The sequence below is a fragment of the Lonchura striata genome, chromosome 3 (genome assembly GCF_050655825.1).
Source record: "Lonchura striata isolate lonStrDom1 chromosome 3, ASM5065582v1, whole genome shotgun sequence".
Taxonomy (NCBI): Eukaryota; Metazoa; Chordata; class Aves; order Passeriformes; family Estrildidae; genus Lonchura; species Lonchura striata.
The window spans coordinates 77,957,312-77,974,202 of record NC_140705.1 but is presented as its reverse complement, the minus strand read 5'-3'; the positions used below and the strand labels follow the sequence as shown (position 1 = coordinate 77,974,202).

The following is a 16,891-nucleotide window of genomic DNA, read 5'->3' as shown; positions in this document are numbered from 1 at the left end:
ATGGGACCCCAGAATAAGGCCGGGGTTCTCACACACCATAATTGTGCCAAGTTATTTATGCAATCTTTTGTCTGAATTCATGAGAAACCATTAATAAGACTGCCTTGTTCAAGAAAAGATGCATGTTTACCGGCACCAATACCAGGTACTACTGTACAAATTGCTTAAGGGCATGAAATAAGACAGCTTCATGATTATTTCTTCATTAATTTCTACCCTTAAGATTGCTATAACCAAATTTAATATTTGAGTGATAGCTGGAGAACTGAAATGATTCTTTGTCTCTTGTCATTTTAAGAGAATTTGTAATATCATGGCAAACATTTCAGTTAGTTCCACATGCCTCAAGAAACAACTTTGATGCTCCAACTTTTCCTGTTACAGCTTTAACAACACTAATGTAGATATGAACAGACTGATTAAGAAAAGTGATTCAACACAAGAGCTACTGCTTAAAAGCCAGTTTAGTACCATCAGTCAAGTTTCAGTCTGCTTTAAAAAGTACACAATAATTCCTTCTCCATCTTGTCCAGACGCAACAGGCAAAAGGGTACTGATGCATTTTTCTACATCAGATAAACTGGTTGGATTTTTATCCTTACTTTGTAAAGTCACCCATTGTTCCACTTCTTTAGCACTGATCAAAATACAGAAGGACTGGAAAAGGCCTGAACTACAACATTTGGAAACTGAAAAATTGTAAAAATATTGTAGATTTTAAAGAACATAATTTACCATATTAAAATTTAGTTACTTGATTAGAAGTCCTCATAAAGCACAAACATTTGCAAGATGCCCTACCCACACTGTAGTTCAAGAAGGAAGAAATCAGGTTGTGAAATAACTGACAATTATATAACTAAAGCTTGCCAATGAATTACCTCCAAACCAGTCTCTAGTGGCTTTCTGTGAATTCTGGCTATATAGTGCCCATTTCTTACTTACCGTTTTTTCTTCTTTTAATGGAAAAACTTCATACTGGCTGCATTCTGTGTTACAAGTTGATTCGAAGTCCAACAATACTTATATACAGTACATAGCAACAACAACAATTGACTGAAAGTAATTAATTTATCTATTTTACATAAACCTGTCTGGCAAAGCAACAAACTTTCCTACTAATGGTTTTATTCTCCCTTGGGCTTTTCCTAAATATAGTAATTTGGAAAATCTGCACCATTCTCGATATCATTTGCTTCTGTGGCCTGACCGTTTATATAACTGAGGGTTCCATGGTACAGGGTGTTGTAGGCTGTTGCAGATGATAGATAAACATAATTGTTCATAAATAATACATCGCGATGAGAACAGTTCTCCCAGCTAGCCGGACAATGCCCCTGCCTTTGGATGGATCCTGGGGTGAAATGGACTGTTCCATCCCACCCCCCAAAAGATGTATGGTTCACCCCACACCTCTGTACCCTCCCCTAAAACATTAGTATATGCAACCCCGTTGGATATGCCTCATCCCAACCCACCTCGGAGCCCCTTGATAAGGAGGCTTTGAGGGGCCGCGTGGTCTCTTGGAACTTCCTCCCCTCTTGGAACCTCCTCCCCTCTCTTGGAGCTTCCCCTCTCCTTGAGCATCCTTCTGTCTCTCCCCTCCCCACCCTCTCAGGCTCGGCCACGTGCTGTGCCTGGGAGCACGAGGCAGAACCTTCTGCACCCCCAATAAACCTCTTTCCCCAAGAGCAAACTTCAATGATCTCTGCCTCCATTCATCTACACCGTGCTGGAGCCTGCTATTTTCCACAGTAGGCCAACTAACTTATTTCAGTAAATGGGGATACAGGTGTTTCCAGTTAAGAAAACTACTCTACCACAATAGAATAAAATATGTCTTCAGCTTTAAACATATCTAGAAAATACATTGTTTACTTTGGCAAGGACTCTTAAGCAGTAGTTTGCTGTTATGCTTTCCAAAATATGTTTTTCAATTTCCATATTTTGTTAGCAAAGACCTTTTCCTAGATGTTTCTCAAAGTAAGTGGAATTTGAAACTCAACTTTATTCTCTCATCACACAGATAGGCTAGATCACAGCACTGGGCAATGGATACTCTATTTACATATTGCCTACAAGTAAGTATGGGCCATAATTTAAAGAAATTGCCAGATCAATTTTCTTTAGGCCCTATCTGAAAAACTCGAAACACTGCATCAGAATATCCTTAACCCCTCCTTAGTCTCCAGTGACATGATATTATAATACTGTTATTTTGCAGTCATTTAAAAAAAAATCAACCAAAAATACCAAAAAAAGCAAAAAGACATGCCCCACTCTTTCTCACCCTGTCTTTCAAAAAGAAATTCAAGCAAAACTTCTCATCTCCCTTAATGGAAACAAAATACAGCATGTTTATGTGTATCTAGCAAAACTAAGCTATCTTTTGAAGATATCCTACTTCAAATGACACTAACTTTATAACACCTTGCTGACAGAGTAACAATAAAGCATTTTGTAGGAAAATAATAGTTAATATATAATTCCAGTAAAACACAAAGTGTTTCATGGTTCAATTCTGTACATGCAGTCCAATACAGTGGCAGAAGGGAAAAAGACTCAAAACACACTGAGCAAAACAGGTCATGTATTTGAAATGCAAGTAGCCTTTGATATTCCAAGGCTTAGGTTTTGTTTAATCAAACTACCAGCCAGATTATTCCACATGTTTGTGAACTACAACTGGAGCTTATAACTCCAGTCTTGTAGTTGAACTATCCATAGCATTAGAACACCAAAATGCCAACAAAAGAAGAAAATTTCAGAAAATACAAAAAGACATCTTGCATACCAAAATTGCAGTATGAAATCAAAATATCTAAGTAGAAAAACTAAACTACTTTTCTTTTGGTTGCTACACTAGTACCATTATTATAATAGTACCATGTATATAAATATATTCAGGGAAATTCTGAAAGGTTTTATTCTTATTTTCCTTCTTCAAGGTTATTTTCATACCAATGAGAAATATTTATGCAGAAAGTATATTACCAAACACTGAAAAAGGTTGCAACACAGAGGAATGATCGGTCATCCAGATAGCTAAAACTTTCACCTAGGCTCCCATTATCACTTAACTTGATTACTGCTGGATGAATCATATTTCACTGTCAAAGCCCTTCGCAACCTGTCGTTATTACCACCTTCATCTTCCATTTGCCACAGAAATGCTGAACTGCCACTGTTAACTATATAGAGTTGACCTTCTACATTTTTAAAACAGTTTAGGGCCTTCTCCTGGCATTTTTGCTCTTTGAGAGAGATTTTCTGAAAAATTTCACAAAGCTGTCCCAGCATCTTCCTTCAAAATCAGTTTTATTTTTTTATTTTTCCCCCCAGAACAGGTGTTCAAGAATGTGACATTATTGCCAGGGCTGTTGACTAAGAAATAGATCAGCCAATCCAACTGCAGATTGCCACTTCCATTCCACTAACAACAGGTTTTAGCTAATCCAATGGTAAGCAAATAAATAAAATAAAGAACAAGCTTTAAAACCCCACCTCAAAAAAACTCCCCAGACCTACCAAGCCCCTAAGTAGAGGTAATGCAAGCTATGTCACTTAACTAGCTCAGTCCGGATTCAAATTACACTTTAGGGAACCTGAATGTGCATAAGTCTACATGACCTGGTCTGTGAGATATGAAGAGAAAAAAGAAAGATAGAAAATAAAAAATCAGTTAAAGGAATTATCATGTGTATATTATGGTATCAAATTATGAGGATGTAAGACATTTCTAGAGATATGAAACTGTGAAACATTTTGAAAAATATACTATGTATTTTATAGGAAAATTCTTTTAAATACTCAAGTTAAAAAAATGGGCAGATTATTTTCTCACCCTTGCATTCCTACCCCCAATTTTTGCTATGGCATTCCCAGCTTGCAAATGTTTAGAGGAGTTTTCAGAAAGTCTCAAAGCAGGATACTGGACCAGGTCTCCACATCACATACTTTGAAGATAATTCTTTTTTGGGGGGTGAGTGGGGGAGGGTGACATGGTTTTTGGGGTGTGGGGAGGCTGGGATAGAGATAATTTGACTTAGAAGCTGGTAACATGATGCATCTTGAATTTAGTTTGAGAATAATGTTGGTAACACACTGGTGTTTCAGTTGTTGCTAAATAGTGCTTAGCCTGAATCAAGGACTTTTCAGTTTTCCATGCTCTGTCAGTGAGGAGGTGCATAAGAAACAGGGAGAGTGTGGCCAGGAGACAGCTGACTCAAACTAGCCACAGGGACATTCCACACCAAGAGATAAATTGGTGGGAGCTGGTCTGAGGATGGGCTGGGCATTGGTCAGTGGCCAGCGTACAATTTTATTCTGCATCCCTTTTTCCTCCAGTTTTCTTCTTCTCTCTCTTTTTCATTACTATTATCATAATCATTAGCATTATCAGTATTTTTATTACTCTGATTCAATTATTAAACTGTTCTTATTTTACCTGAAATTCTCCTCCACACCCTGCAAGGCAGGGGAGGAGGGGATGAGCCAGTGGCTGTGTGCTTCTTAGTTGCCAGCTGGGGTTAAACCAGGGCAGGTTGCAACTCATGTAAAGCTGTGTTTTTAAATATGCAACTAATTGGTCTGTACATTTCATAATCAATATTCACAAACGTTTCCATCTGCCACAGTGAAAATAAAATTATCATTCCTCAGTCACAGAACATTTATATTCATGAGCAGTAAGTAAATATTTAGATTTCAGTGTGAAGCTAGAGGCATCAGCTCTGTAACCACATGGGCAGTCCCTTAGGTACACTCAACTTACTTTTCTGAAGCATTGAAAAAACAAACACACACTGCAGTTCTGCAAACACATGTATTTTATATACTACAGCGATACATCAGATCAGCAGATAACATTGCAAAATAAAAACACTGGGATACCTGACCCTCTGTGCTTTCCTTAAGGCAAGCCTTCAATTTAAAATGTTCTCTACTACATAAGAAAAAAGTAGCTCAAATGACAAAGTCCAGTAAGAAAAATTCCACAATTAGGAAGGGATCATTTGCATTAATATGTATACAGAGTGAAAATACTGGACAACATTCTTTTTAGTTTTAGCAAAGGTGAAAGAACATTAGCTATACACATGCAATCATATTTTCACTGCTAAGAAGACCCAAAGCATTCTTGGAAACTTCTGAGACGTTCCATTTAAAAACAATAAACATTTTCACAACAAAATGCGGAGTTTTCAATTTGATCAGATCTTAAGTAGACAGCAACCATGACACCAATGCTGACGAAACAGCAAGCCTGAGAACAGCAAGGAGTTGCTAAAATGCGTGTGTGCAATCCACTACCTTTTATAGGTTTTACTTTAAATAATTCTCAAAACTGAGAAAATCAAAGATGAAATGCATAATAAATAGGAACGCTACAAAACAGATCCTGCAATTTCGAACTTTCCCAGGTATGGATTAATCTTTCAAGGAAGTGAAGAAAACCCACTGCTGAAACAACCAAGTCACGCTTCACACCAGCATTGGATGGGTACAGAAATCAACTCAAGGTCCAAAGGGTCACACTCCCAACACCGTGAGGTGTTGAAAGTTTCTTCTTTTCCAGGTCGCCACCAGGTACCACGCCGGATTAATAACACGTATATATGCTGGCAAGGCCAAAAAACGTTCGCAGATCGCACAAACCTTGCCGAGAAGCACTTACAATCGATATACCGAAAAGGAATAAAAGAGCTCTAAAAATGAGCTCAGTCACAAGAACTGGCCAGACCTTTCCCCCCCTCCCCCGGGGGTAACAGAGGAGGGCTTTGCCCCGCCGCGGTTTAAGCAGCGGGCCAGGAGCGCGGGCGGCCCCAGCCCGCCCCGCCGCGAGTGCGAGCTGCCCCGCCCTGCCGAGACACCGGGCGAGGCGCGCGGGGACCGAGGGGAAGCGAAGGGGGCCGGGACAGCCCCCGCCGCTCCCAGGGCCGCAGAAGCGACAGCAGAGGCAACAAGAGCAGCGGCGCCAACAGCAGCGGCCGCGGCAGCGCCGGCGAGGAGGGCGGAAGGGAAGGGGCGGGGAGGAAAGGGCGGAACCGCATCCGGGCGCGCCCCGCTCCCTGACGCGCTCACTCACCGATCATGGCGGCGGCGGCGGCCCCGCGCGCGGAGAGGGGCGAGGCGTGCGCGCACGTGCCGGCCGCACCCACCGCTCCGCGCTGCCCCTTTCGCCGCCCTGGGGGGGTCGCGCCGCTGCGGACGTGTTGGGCCGGCCCTGAACGCGCATGCGCCTCGGTGGCGGAGGTGGAGGCACGCGCTGGGCTCTCTGGGTAGCGTAGTTCCTGGGCAGCTCACACCCGCACACGCTCTTCTCACGTTATCGCCTCACGTTTCCGCCACACACCGCTAATGACTTTCTCGTTAATTGCTGTCCGCCGCCCCGGTGTGCGGTGCACCGGGGGTAGGTACAGCTGTCCGGGACCGGGCGGTGCCGACGGGGCTATTTGTGATTCCCCTCCCGCTTCCCTCAGGGTTGTTGACGCGTTGCCTGGCAACGGTCGCGTGGTGGCAGGTGCCGACGGAGCTCGGCAGGGCCGGAGCCGGCGGGGACACCGCGGCGGGCGGGAGGGCGGGGGCGAGACCCCCGGGGGACAAGGACATCAGGTGGCGAAGGGCTGGACACGGCGGGGTGCGGGGGACGAGCGGGGATGATGCAGAAGGGGACTGGGGAAGAGGGGCAGGCAAAAGGGGTCTGTGAGGAGTAGGGAAGGCGCGGGACGGGTGTGTGAGGCTGCCGCTGGTTGCGGAGGGAGAGAAGCTGGACCTAATGCCTGCTCTAACTCGCTGGACACGGAACGCTGATGGTCGCTTGTTTTTTCCAGTCCGTAACTTGCATCTGGTCCGCCGTGGGCGCCGGTGGGGAGATTGTAATGGAGGAGGGGCGCCCGGGCCCCTCAAAATTGGCCGGTGACAGGCGGCCCCAGCAGCAGGAGAAGAAGGACAAGCAGCAGGACAAGCAGCAGGCCTGCGAGGGTTTCAGTATTAGAGCCATGATGAAAAACAGCGTGGTATGTTTGCTGCAAGCATAGTGGTGATACTAATTAACTGAACTTGTCCAAGAAGCATAGCAAGTTAGAGCTGTGGATATAGCGTGTCAGGAAGGTGTGCAAGTTTCTAATACTTTATCTGGAGTTTGCTGGTTGCTGAAATTACCCTCGGACTTTGCAGGAGTATTGCTGCAAGTTGCGATACTTTCACCAAGTGCTTTATTTTGGTGTTACTTCTTTTTTTTTTTTTTCTATGGTTTTGTATTGGCAGTGCACATCCTGTTAAACTGCCAGCCTATGGAATTGTGCGTGAAGCTTCCTGCCTCCCACTTAGCAAAATGCTGTCCAGTAGTGCAGTATTTCTCAAAAGTTTTCATACACTGGCATGGTATATAAAACTGATATGAATGTCACATAGATCTGGAAAATAGATTAATAGATTTTTTTTAAATAAGCTTGGAAAATAACTTCTACACCATCTAGGAGAATACTAAACAAACAAACATTAGTTCTCCAACTTGTAGTTCAAAGACAGAGAAATTGATCCAACAAGTAGCAGTCACAATTTCTAATGAACTTGGAGGCTTGGGAGTTAAAATAGTAGTATAAAGGCCCTTCAAATCTCTTTATACTGTTTTATTTATCTACCTTTATCAGAATTTAGGAGTTGAAAGCTTTAACTAGTACAGAGTACAAATATTCAACATGTGAGTGGATGAGGTAATATTACCACACATCTCTGCCTAAGCTCCTGAATTGTATTCTTCATTTGGACACAGTTCAAGGTGTTAGCAAAGGCTTGAGTCCTCAAGGGTTTTTTTAAATCTATAGAGTGTTCTGACAGCTGTTATGAAATACATTATTTCCCTTTGTTTTGCTGAAGTGGTCTTCCTGGAGCAGTCTCTCTGATCTTGTTATCAAGATGTTATGTTATCAAGAAGAAGTTAGCAAGAACATCCTCTTAAAAAGCCAAACAAGCATGTCTTTAAAGAAATTTTAAATAGAGTAAAAGTTGTATACCTGAAAAACTTTCTCCTTTTCAGTAAAACTGCAACATATTTCACCTTACTTGGAAAAACACAAGGTGAATACAGCCAAATAATCTCTTTGTTTTAAAGATTGTTTGGTTTGTTTATTTTTATTGTAGAGATGCATGGAATGAACTATAATACTTCAGCAACCTTTAGGATTAATTTTTAAAATATGTTTCCTGTTCTCCAGAGAAAATTCAAGTAATGGATATTTGCATGTGGTTGTTTACACCTAGATATATAAAAGACTATTTTGTCTAGAAGAATCAGCAGTTTCAGTTGAGTTTGAGAAGCACATATTTAATTTATAAAAAGGAGCTGTGACTTGTGAACATAACTAACTATGAGTTTAATCAGAATTCAGGTTTCCTTTTAAATATTTATAGAGTATTAATTTTTATGGCTGCCTTTCTGACTTCCTAAACATGAACAGACCATTAAATCATGTGATACTGTTGTTAAGGAACTGCCTACAAGTAAATCTGCTGCCTTTGCAGCTACTCACAGAATAACAGAAATTATTTTCTTTGGCATGGACATCTGGAAATCATCTAAGCCAACTTTCTACTTGAAGTGGGCCTGTCACCAGCATCCAGATCAGGTCAGTGAGGGTTTTCCTAGCTAAACTGTGACATCAGGGATTGCCTGACCTCTCTGAGCAGCCTGTTTCATTTCTGCCCTGCTCATCTGTCCCCTCGCTTGCCCTCCCAGCCTGTCAGAGCTCGGGTTTACAGTATTATGACCTGCTGCACATGTTCTACTCATAACTGGGTTGGAAGCTCTGAAATTCTTAGTGGTCTTGGGAGATTCATAGTACCAGGGCTATGTTTTGCAAGAGCTCCATCTGTGGTCAGGCAGCCACCAGAATAACTTCCAGTGTGCAAAAAAAGGAATATCTCATAGCCACGCTCTCTATGCTGAAGTGGGAGTTTCTTTTTACTTTTCCAACTACTTTTTGAATGGAGCTTTAGATTTATTAAGTACTCACTTGTCAGAGGTTGACATCTTTGATGAAGTTCTCATGGAAGGCTTGGGAGTTAACTGAAGGGTTGAAAGCACAGCAGGAATATCTAGTTACGACATGGTAATTCTTTTTGTTAACAGCATGATAAGGCATAGGGTTAAACGTGTTTGGCATCTCCAGGTCAAATAATGAGGTATTGATTAATAGCCTTTAGTGCAAGCATGTAGTTAGTCTTAAACTCTTAGCGTAGATTACCTTTATGCATATATGACTGTAAATATTATACTAAATGTTCCGGAATTCTTTTACATTGCTTGGGCAAAGAGTGTTTTACTAAGCTGTTTTTCATGAATGTTCCTGAATAAAGTCTGCTTTTGTAGTTAGTAGTAAGTGCAGAAATTAAGTAGATACAGTATTTAAGACTTTTCTCAGCTCTTGCTAAATCAAAAACTTGCTTAGTGAAATACAATGCTTAAATATTCACCTAAAAATGTTCCTGAACTGAATAAAGTGTTTAAGTTACTCCAAAACTGTAAATTTATATATCAGTTTAGATTAAAAGCAAGGTTCAATAAAGGTCTTCTATAATAACAAGAAACATTTACATTTTTATTGTTTTGTCCTCCGGTGAAATCAAGAATGTTATGTGCTCTTACTTCAGAGGTACTGCATATAGAACTAGGAACACAATTAAAAATTAATGTAGAGACTAGCCGATATAGAAGTGTCTGAACATGAATGTGAGCAGCAGGAATATATCTCAATTCATTTCTGATCCTTTCTAGATGATATTTTCCTATTTTCTGCAACTGTAGAGAAGAGAATGAAGTGTTAGTGTCCCACTTTTCTGTAATGCGCTGGTGGTAAAAGCACTTTTTCAAGGACAGGATTCATTTTAGTACTTAAAGGAAACAGTAGAATGATAATTCTTATCTATCTCCCAACTCTTATAAGATTACTATTACATTCATGTGTTCCATGACATCAGTCAGAAATTGCCTTCAGGAACAGGCCACAGGGATAGAATGAGAATATTTACTAGATGATCTTAGAAAGGAAGGGATGCTAAAAATTTTCGTTTCTGTATTTCTAAAACCAAAGCAGCTATTCAGCCTTAGAGTCTTAGCTCTGTATAGGGCACAGCTTTCATCGCCTAAAAAAGTGTAATTGCTCTTAAGCAGAAAAATGGTTATTTGTATTGCAGCTCTGGATTTTCATTCTTCTGTTCTACATTTAGGAATCTGCAGTCTCTATGTGTGGGAATGAGTTCTCAATCTTTGTACTTTAAGCACTTCTCTCAAGCCATTTTCAGTAATGTGTTGTGAAGAGCTTTCTTACGCTTTACCATTAGAAAATAACTCCTAGAAAAAGTTTAATTTTAACCATGATGTGATTTGTTTATGTTCCGAAATTTGTGATTTGTCATTATATTTATATTCATCTATCCACTGCATAATCAAGACTGATTTTGTTATTTACTTTGTAGCAGTCAAAGTTTCTAATTTGATTTTGAGGCTATAGGAAAGAATACAAGAAAGTTGTATCTTTTGATTATAACAGCTAATTTATTGGAAAAATCAGTGTGTTTTGGGGCAAATAGATGTCAAGTTAAAGGAGTATTTTGATAGAGGTATATTGAGAAGTAGCACATCTGTCTTGGAGGAACTTCTCCAGTTTAACAATAGCAGTTGTGTACAATCTAGGAGTACACTTCAGTGAGCACTGCAAGACAATTTAAACTGTCAGTGCTCTGGAAGGCAGTCCTATCTTCTTCCTCTCTCAGGCTGTTTAGTACTGCTGCCTGTTGTTGTGTCCTCATTTGTACAATGTTGGCTGCTCAGGGAACTGTTCGTGCTGAAAAAACTCCAACCTTTTAAAGCTCACAGTGTTGAACTGCTGTCTGTGGGATTGAGGCAAGCAAGGCTTCTGCTTTAACGAGGTTCATCTGTTTTGCCCTTCTCCCTGTCCTGACTGCATGCTTTCATCTCTCCTTTTGCACTGATATTGTTTTTTCTTGTAAATATAGAGTAAGTTGGATCAGCTGTAACAGCTGCAAAGGGAAGCAGGAGAGTGTCTGCATAAACTGTTTGTGTGAGAATGTACCCTCTTGGAAATATTGCAGTCTTAATTAATTTAAAACCAGTATGATACCAAGTTCTAGCAGGCTAATGACACAAACAATTACAGCAGCATAAACTTGCACCATAATTGAAAGGTAGTGTTTTCATCCCTGAACATTTATTCATTGTGCAATATGTACTTTTGTATGGCTTTGCAGTAAACTGAACGGGGGCCCTGGTTAAACCTGGATTAAAAGCAGCTCAACATGTTTGGTTTTTTTTTAATTTAATAGCATTTTAATAGACATGACATACACTTCGATAACAGTATAAGCTCACAAAAGTTGTCACTGCTACAGCCCTGCCTATGTCTGCTGCCTGTTTGTACCTTCTCCTTTATGCCAGTACACAGTCATCCCACTGGATTGATGAGGCACTTCAGTTGCATTAGGTTCAAACATGAAAAGCTTCAACACAAGGAGGTTTTTATTTCCCCTCATAAGGTTAGATTCCTTTCCAATTCTATGCTCATATTTACTGTAATGACCTCTTTGATAGTATAATGTAAAAGCACAATATACAGAAAAAATACTAATGCTTAAGACCATAATTTCCTCAGAAAGCTTCTATTTCATGAAGACAGCATTTTTCAGTTTCAGAAATTTTTCTACTGCAAATGTAGGAATTTGGAATAAATTATTAAATTATAGTTAATAAGAATAGTCTCCAAACATTATTTTAAGCTGTCAACTTGCTGTGTAGGGAATTATCTAAAGTCAGCATTTCCTACATGCAGCTGAGTACACCTCTGGAGCCAACCAATTGAAAATGTGAAAGGGATGAGTTAGAATGCATCTACCATATGCCCTTCTCAGCACTAAGTCTCCAGAACAGTTTCCAAATAAATGAACACATATGTGCATATTCTTTCTTTTAACTTGGTATCTGTAATTTAATGGAAGAAAAATCTTGTACTCTGTGTAGGTTTCAGCCTTTGTCTTAGTCTTCTCCCTGTCAGTTGAGTGGGAATGTTCTAGGATGCCACCAGAAGTGAGTTGAGTGAGGAGCCATCAAGGCAGGGTTCTAGAGTTCATGTTGAAGGAGGAGAGGCTGAGGGGAGATGTATTTCAGCCTGGAAAAGAGAAAGCTACCAGGATATCTCATGGTATTAGGTCTTAACAGACCTAGTGACCCAGTAGCTGTTAGAAAGCTGTCAGGAAGAAAAAGCCAGTCTGTTCTCTCCAGTGATGGGAGGGCAAGATGTGTGTGTTGAAATCAGGTGTTCATGATGATGAAAAGGTTTTTCACAAAGAGGATAGTCAAGCAGTACATGAGGTTTCCCAGAGTTGTGCAGTCTTCTTGGAGATTTTCTAGATTCATGGAAAAAAGCCCTGAGCAACCTGTTTTGACATAACCATGCTTGGAGAAAGATATTGAATTGGAGACTTCTTGGAGTAATTTTAAACCTGAATTTTGCCATGATTCTACATCTTATACATTATGGTTTTTTGTGGTCACTCCATGACTTTGCTGCTGCTGAGGTCAGACAAATTAGTGATGACTAATTTACTTCCTATTTGGACAAGAAAAAAGGCATTTGAAGGTTTTTGCTGTAATAAATCTGCTGCTTTTCTGAAGATGTGGAGGGGGTAATAAATGCACCTCCCTTCTGACCTCAGAAAACTATATAACACCATATTGTTCCAGTTATGATAGTGAACTACATCATAAACCTCAGACAGGCTTCCTGAATACAGCTGAGTAAGCCTGCATCAGTGCTTGGGTAACAGCAACACATGCCTATTAGATGATTTCAGCTGCAGCTAATTCTTCTTATGTAGTCTGCTGCAAGTGTGCAGGGACGGCTGCTGCCAAGTATGCAATGAATGCTTCAAGGAATTGGTGCAGCTGTCCATGTCTGTAGCTGTCAGCTTCTGGATGCTGTCCCTTGTCTCACAGTCTCCTCTTGTCACTGCTAAAACTTTAAATAACACTGGAAGCTTTCAGTGGATGAAGGAGACAGGAGATGTAGCTCAGTGGCATGTGCATTAGGAAAAGGAGTGGGGAAACAGAAAAGGATCTGAATGTGACTCCCTAAAGTGAGGGCCTAGGTGATCACTAACACAGTATGACTCTTCCTGTGGCTGTGTTCCCAAACTTTACAGGCAGAGTGTGCTGGAGTCTGTACCATGGAAATGAAGTTTTTCCTTCTTTTCATGACTGATACTTTGGGTAATATAGAATACTTAGTCTGTGTTTAACTGAAATTATCTGATAAGACTTTTAAGGGGTCAGAGTAGTTTAGTTTTTTTCACAAAGTTTCTTAGCCATTTTGAAATGAAAATTTTTGTGAAGTAAAAAAAAATGTAGCAAAGAATACTTCTGGTACATTGATAAAATTTCTAGACAGTGTCATAGACAAACTACTGTGAAAGACTGACTGACTCTTCCTAACAGTAGCTGATTCTTCTATATACTTGACATCCATATAAGCAGTTTGGCATAAATTTTTATTTTCATAGCATAGTTAAATAATTAGTGCTGGAAAATTTACTGATCTCTAATGACATATTTTCTTAGATAAAATACATGTCATACAAGATAAAATTATAAATTCCTTCATGGGGTCACAATATGCTGAAGGCTAAATTATGGAAGCATGTTTAATAGTTGCACTCTGATTCTCTAGATACATTACAAATATAAAGTTCCTTATAGTTGCAATTTTTGGACTTTTATGAGTGTGAGTTGAGGGGATGCCTGCAAATAAAAGAATTGCTCCTGAGAGCAATTTAATTCTAGTCAGACTTTCTGTGAAATTTCTGTTGGGCCTCTTGCCTAAAAAAAACCAGGATTCTGATACGATAATAAAACCTGCCTTAATTATAATAGGAGGATAAACATATAATTTAGCTTTTCATGCATTTGTGATGGTCTCTTTTAATGTAAGATTTTTATTTTTAAAGATAACTCTTCACCCATATATCTGTATGGGATGATGCCAAGATCTTGATAGCAAGAGTAAATACTGATTTTGTTTTCATTTTCATTATAGAAGTATGTAATTACCTTAACTAGGATCCAGAATAACTTTGTTTGGTGGGGTTTGGTTGTTGGGTGATTTGATTTTTTGTGTAATGAAAGACTTTATAAACTAATGTATACTGCAGTAAGTAAAAAAATTCTGCAGAACGTGACATAAAATACATCATAGAAATATGTCATGGTTTGACACTGGCACAATGCCAGTGCCCCCATGAAAATGCAATCTCTCAATTGAATGCTGTCAAAAGCAATCGGCAACAGAGCAAAGCGGGCCCAAGTTTAATAACAGGGGAAAAAAAACTTTATTAAGCTACTACTATGAAAGAAAAAAAAAAGAAAGGAAAAAAAACAAAGATTAAAATGAAAACCTTCCAAAGCATTCCTCCTTCCACCACCCAATTCCAACAAACCACAGTGAGACACAATCTGGACCCCAATCAGGTTTCCACCCTCCAGACAATCGATACTCAGTCCTTCGAGGGAACAGAGTCTCTCCTGTGCCACAGACCCCCCAAGAAACACAGCTCCACATCCTGTGTTTCCATGTCACACATGGCACCACCCGGAGAAAAAGTTTGCCATAGTGACCCTTCTCCTTTCCAAGTACAGTGCTCTCACCACCAATGCATGGATGGACAGACTGCTTTTAGGATTTTTCCTTTCAAGGATGCCCTGCCAAGAAGGGGAGAAAACAACAGTTCAGTTTTTCATTGTTTGGGACTACAGTCCCCCCCATTTTCTCCTGGGGCTGGGGGTCCAAGAACAGAGATCTTCTTCTCTTCTCCTTCTTTGAGGACAAGGGGGCACCACCACAAACCCCCTAAGTTTTCTCTGTTCGCTCCACTTCTGTCTTTTCCCAGCTGAAGCAGGTCTCTTGGCTCACTGGCATCCTCCTAAAATACAGTCTCTCTTGGAGGAGAAAAATCGATTCAGTCTATGGCTAACAAGGAAAAGTCCAGCCAAAAAACCACTCCGTCGTCTCCTCCCACCTAGAATTTCTCCTTCTAGCATCCCAGGCTCCAAGCTGTCTCTCTTCCTCTCCTTCAAACCGAGGAGGGGAAAAATTTCACAAAGCTTTCATTTCTCAAGGAAGGGTTAAAAGTCCCGACTCCCTGGCTGGCTCTCTGTCCGGATTCTCCAGCTCCCACAGGCAGCTGGGCACCTTGTGGCTCCCCCCGCTCTTCTCCTTCCCCACGATGAACTGCTGATAAAAACTGCTGCTGCTGTTTCTTGCTCTCTCTCGAGAGAGAGACTCTGGGGGGGAACGGAGACATCCCAGATTTCTCCACCCTTCCATCTGCAGGGGCCATCCCGGTTCCAGCCCCTCCACCCTTGGGTCAGTCAGGCCATGGACCTTCCCCTCCCCCACCCAGCCACGGCCGGGCAGGGGAGAGGCTGCACTGCGGCTGACCGGAACCAAAGAGAGCGAGTTCTCCTGGGAATTCTGCTTTTAACCCCTCTGTGTTCTCAGAGGCGTGTCCACCTTCAATTGGTCAATATCCAAATTGACCTCTTCCTTCTGAGAAAATTCTTTTTCCGTGTCAAACCACGAGAAAATATCTGTGCAATGAAAACTCTTGAAGCAAGCATAGCATACTGCTAACTTTCTGTGTAACAGCCAGCTGAAGGCAGAACACATCATGAAAGTTACGTTTGAGCCCTATTTTATTGGTCAGAAGCATATTAATGAGAACGTTTTGTGTGGTTAATAGGCAATACATAGTATTCTACACTAAAACTGACCTAAATCCCGATCAGAGGTTACACTGTTTCCTTGCCCATCTTAAGTGTGTAGGACATCCTTTGGTTTGCCATCATCACATGAGTGTTTTTAATAATTTCTGACTCGCCCTGCATCTCATTATAATATAAAAGAACTACTTCTCTATATGTTGTTTTGATTTACTAGGTGTTCCTGAAAAGATCTGTAGGTATTAGGTCTTCTGAGTTTAGCAGATTTTTCATTCTTTCAGTAATTGTTAGATAGTAACTCTTTTCTCTTATTTCCATGTAAAATTTACCTTAATGACAGCTGTATTATTAAGCCCATGATTTATGGAATGAAATATTATCTTCTGAATTTTTATTTTTCTTTTTTGACTGAAGGAAGTGAGGAAAGCCCCATGGAAGGAGAATTTCTGCAAAGGAATGAGTGTGAAGGGCTTGTGAGCAAGGAACATCCTGGCTAAAGAGTTAGGATGCGAGGATCTATGCAAGACTGGGATTTTGCAAAATTAGGCATTTGAGGCTGGTGTGTGCCCCAATGCATTCTCCTACTCCTGGATGCTCCACTAAGTGTGGCCATCACAGATCTCTTTTTTAAAACAGTATTTAAGAGGTCATCTAAAAAAAATCTGAAAGCTTTGGATTTAGTTTTCTGTCCTGATAAGTCTTGGTGTATAGAATTAGGGGACATACCTAATGATCTGAGTTTTCTGTTTCAGAACTAATAATTATATACTTACTAGAAAAGACTGGTGGTCTACATTTAAATCTTTGGAAAAAATAAACTTTTCCCTGGCTTATTTTACTGTCCTGTTCCTGATGTTTTAATGTCACATTATTGTTTTGTATTGGATATCTTCTCAGCTAAAACTGTTTAGGAAAAGGTACATGCACACTTTTACTGACATTGCAGCCAGAATTTAATAAACATTTTTTTTTTTTTCTTCACAGCTGAAAACTTACATTCTTACTTCCTAAAGCAGGTCTATTGATTTCTCTCTTCATGCACTCCTGCACTCATCTGTTTGTGCTCACCTTTGATCTAGCTTTGTTTACTTCTGCAGATGG

The 16,891-nt window shown here is 40.5% G+C and overlaps 2 protein-coding genes across 20 annotated transcripts in view; one reads left to right on the top strand and one right to left on the bottom strand.

The window, feature by feature from the left end:
- The window catches only part of PRKN (parkin RBR E3 ubiquitin protein ligase), a 693,458-nt gene extending 687,184 nt beyond the window's left edge, over positions 1-6,274 (bottom strand). The window contains exon 1 of one of the 3 annotated variants that reach the window (XM_021544140.3): positions 6,089-6,274. In XM_021544140.3, the coding sequence (XP_021399815.3) occupies positions 6,089-6,095 (7 nt within the window). In that variant the 5' untranslated portion in view covers positions 6,096-6,274. The remainder of the gene's footprint in view (positions 1-6,088) is intronic. The other 2 variants (XM_085576858.1, XM_085576857.1) reach the window with 2 other exon arrangements.
- A 2-nt stretch (positions 6,275-6,276) lies between these two features.
- The window catches only part of PACRG (parkin coregulated), a 215,516-nt gene continuing 204,901 nt past the window's right edge, over positions 6,277-16,891 (top strand). For 10 of the 17 annotated variants that reach the window (XR_014954369.1, XR_014954367.1, XR_014954368.1 and 7 more), the window contains exons 1-2: positions 6,622-7,019; positions 8,586-8,630. Coding sequence is in view for 14 of the 17 variants with exons in the window: in XM_085576868.1 (XP_085432994.1) it covers positions 6,813-7,019; positions 8,586-8,630 (252 nt within the window). In the remaining 3 variants the exon portion in view is untranslated. The other 7 variants (XM_085576861.1, XM_085576871.1, XM_021544144.4 and 4 more) reach the window with 7 other exon arrangements.